Here is a 3,426-nt window from a genome sequence, read left to right on the forward strand (position 1 = left end):
ATTTTTCCGCGACCATCGTGAGGGATCGTATTTTTCGAGATGCGACAGATGGCGACTCTACCACGGACATGTGCTCCAAGCAAGAGAGAGTCAAGCCTAATTTAGCTCACTTTTATATGAATGTTGAAATATTGTTTTCTTCCTTATTGCTTCTTTATATCTTGCTGTATTATTTATGTTATATGATTTATTCTGCTATTATGTTGGTTGATCTATGGTGTTTGACACATGTTGTGAGATAAGCTCCGTACCCGAGCTTTGAGAAGAACATAGAACCCGGAGTTGTGTAGTATTGAACCTAGGGGTATACACCTCATTGGGACAATACGAAGGCTCCACCTAGAGCAGATATGTTCGAAATTTCCATCACAATATGGCTAGCCCATTACTGCGAGGACACTTTGAACACGATTCGTGACTCTAGGAACCTCACCTTAAACCGAAGTCTGTCTTCATGATTGGCGATTGTGTAGTATTGAACCAAAGGGTCTACACCCTGTTCGAACAATACGAAGATCCCACTTAGAGTAGATTGATTAAGAATTTCCATCTCGATGTGGCTAGCCCATTATTACGATGGAATGCTGAACACAATCCATGACTCTAAGTTCTTGTCTTGAAAATGGACATCTTTAGGAGCCACCCTTTGTGTGTGGGAAAAAGACATAGAACCATCGTGTAGGGTGTACCATGTGATATATATGAAACCTGGATCCCTATCATTGCATAAACATCATATTGCATTCATTATAAGCATAGCAGAATCATATACACACTTTTTATTTTTAGGGGATTTCAAAATTTTCAGTTGATTAAGCATTCAAGAGTAGATGGAGCCAGGAAAGAGAAAAACATTCCAAATCAAAGCCAAAGTACCATTTGTGAAAGAGTTCATTGCATTCAGAGATGGGTTGACTAATATCCGTCGAGACGCATTCACACTCAAATATGGGAAGATTCTACATTTGTTGTCTATACCAGTACAAAAAGATGCCATTACCATACTAGCCCAGTTTTATGATCCACCACTCAGAAGTTTCCTCTTTAGAGATTTTCAGTTGGCTCCAACTTTGGAGGAATTCGGAAAAATATTGGACTCTCCTAAACAGAAGAAGGGACCTTATAGGGGACTGGGTCAAATCCCAAAGCCCAAGGAGATGGCAGAAGTATTGGATATTCCGGTTGAAGATCTAACCCCTAACATCAAGATTTGGGGAAAGGTACAAGGAATTCCTCAAGAATACTTAGAGAAGACTGCTCAAATCTTTGCCAAAACCCAGAAGTGGGAAGCCTATGATTCTATTATGGCGTTACTCATTTTTGGATTGATGTTATATCCTAATGTGGAGAAGCTGGTGGGTGTAGCAGCTATTAGTGTGTTTTGGGCCGTTAAAGTTAAGAACGAAGATCCAGTACCTGCACTTCTGGAAGATGTTTATCACACCTTGCACTTATGCTTCGAAAAGAAAAAGGGATTGATGTTGTGTTGCATACCGCTCCTTTACCAATGGTTTGTATCTCATGTGTTCAAAGATGGAGAGGATGGATGGATATGAGTGGTCTCAAAAGCTGGTAGGACTCACAGAAAATGCCATTATTTGGTACCCTCATGGTTTGAACTTAGGAGATGCAATTACTAGTTGTGGAGACTTTCCGAATGTACCATTGATAGGGTCAACGGGTTGCATTAACTATAATCCAGTTCTAGCAGTGAGGCAATTGGGTTATCCTATCACATACAAGCCAGAGGACCAGTTGTTAGAAGGATTTTTGTTTCACGATATGGAAGACCCCATTATGCTGAGAAGGGTTGTCCGAGCCTGGGAAAAAGTTTGCTTCAAGGGACAAGCCAAAGTAAAAGGTGTTATAGGGGATAAAGAACCCTATTACCAGTGGTTCGTAAAGAGAAGTCAAGAGGTCAAGTTGTCATTCATCCTCGATCCTCCTACTCAACCTCCACCACCAGAACCTATCCCTGTCTCCATTGAGGAGGTGGAAGCATTAAAGGCTACTATAGCAAGACTCGGACAAGAAAATGAAGAGTTGCATATCAACCTCCAGCAAGTTTCAAATGAAAGAAATGAGATGAAGTGGGAACTAGAGCGGAAAAAGGCTCAGCTAGAGGCAACTGAGGAAAAGGTCTATAAAGAAGAGCACAAGAGAAAGAAGGTGAAAGTGGGCATAGAACAAGCTGACCTCTGCTTAGAAACTATCAAAGAGCAGTTGAAACAAGTTGAGAAAGAATGCCAAAAGAATAAGCGATGGTGGCTACGAGCAATAGAAGAAAAGAAAGAAGTTAGAGAAGCATTAGAGGCTAAGATACATGATCTTGCTATCTCTCTTCATAACGCTGAAACCCAAGCGGAGCACGAGCGCCGACTTAAGGAAAGAGCCCTTGAAGCTTCTCGAGTCACACCTGGGATTTGTGTTGAGAAATGTCAATAAGCAAAGGATGTCAGAGAATACACTAAACATTGGAAAGACAGACTTGAAGCCTTCCATCAAGACAACGTGATATGGATAAAGGAGAGAGAGCAAGTTATTGAGGATTACGATACATTCAGGAAAACTATTGACTTATTATAAAAAGACAAAGATGGGTACCGTGAAAAGCTCAATGATTTGGTAGAATTCTGTAATTGGATGGCCCGGGATATGCCTTGGAGATTGAGAGAGGCAGTGGAAGGACTGGACCAAGACGACACACATTCTGCTGTGGTCGGTTTTGTTATGATGTGCGAGGGAATGGTGAAGAGGTTCAAGTTCGAGTTGGAGGAACTTATAACCCGAAAATCTGCTGTGTGATTTTTTCTGTTTTTTTCTTGTACTCAGTTTATGCTTTCGCAAGAGTATAGTATTTGAGCTATATTGGTTCGGGAGGTTATGCCTTTGTATTTCGTACTTTGACAAATTGAATGAATGAGGATGATCCTCACTTTTATCTCCTTACTTTATGTTTCTTCGAATGCTTAATAAAACTACAACCATTATGAATAATTCCCTGGAAATAAAAAATATCTTTCTCATTTGCATGCATCTACCCCATCACATATTTCATTTCAAAAACTCACCCAACCTTTTTACCCTCTATCCAGTAACGCTGACTAATTAACACCGATACGAGACGCGAAATAACTACAGGATGACGTTGGAGCAAGTTGAGGCTAATCATGCCACTATGAGAACATACATCACCATTATTCAAGAGAAGATGGATCAGTTACTAGAGACGGTGCTAGCAATTGCCCAAAGAGAAAGGGTTGTGGAAGCAGAAACTGGAAGGAGGAAAAATGGCAGTCATATTGGCACATTGGGACTGGTCAATCAGGATGAGAGCTTCACTCACGCCAAGAAGAGCTTTTTTCACGTACCTATAGGGAGAAAAGGAGATGGAGATCATGGGGATCCTTTTGATGCATCTGCTCA

At 40.9% G+C, this 3,426-nt stretch overlaps 1 protein-coding gene across 1 annotated transcript; it reads left to right on the forward strand.

The window, feature by feature from the left end:
* Nucleotides 1-830: 830 nt before the first annotated feature.
* LOC127130335 (uncharacterized) lies at nt 831-2,445 on the forward strand. The gene is made up of 2 exons (XM_051059363.1): nt 831-1,433; nt 1,534-2,445. Exons 1-2 carry the CDS (start codon nt 831-833, stop codon nt 2,443-2,445), a joined length of 1,515 nt encoding a protein of 504 aa, XP_050915320.1.
* Nucleotides 2,446-3,426: the final 981 nt, after the last annotated feature.

Source organism: Lathyrus oleraceus, chromosome 3, assembly GCF_024323335.1.
Source record: "Lathyrus oleraceus cultivar Zhongwan6 chromosome 3, CAAS_Psat_ZW6_1.0, whole genome shotgun sequence".
NCBI classification, from domain to species: Eukaryota; Viridiplantae; Streptophyta; class Magnoliopsida; order Fabales; family Fabaceae; genus Lathyrus; species Lathyrus oleraceus.

What these genes read in the sequence shown, in the direction of transcription:
- LOC127130335 (XM_051059363.1), top strand. Translation starts at nt 831, where the DNA reads ATGGAGCCAGGAAAGAGAAAAACATTCCAAATCAAAGCCAAAGTACCA. An exon ending in TACCTGCACTTCTGGAAGAT is followed by an intron (nt 1,434 to 1,533) that starts GTTTATCACACC and finishes ATGTGTTCAAAG; the next exon opens with ATGGAGAGGATGGATGGATA.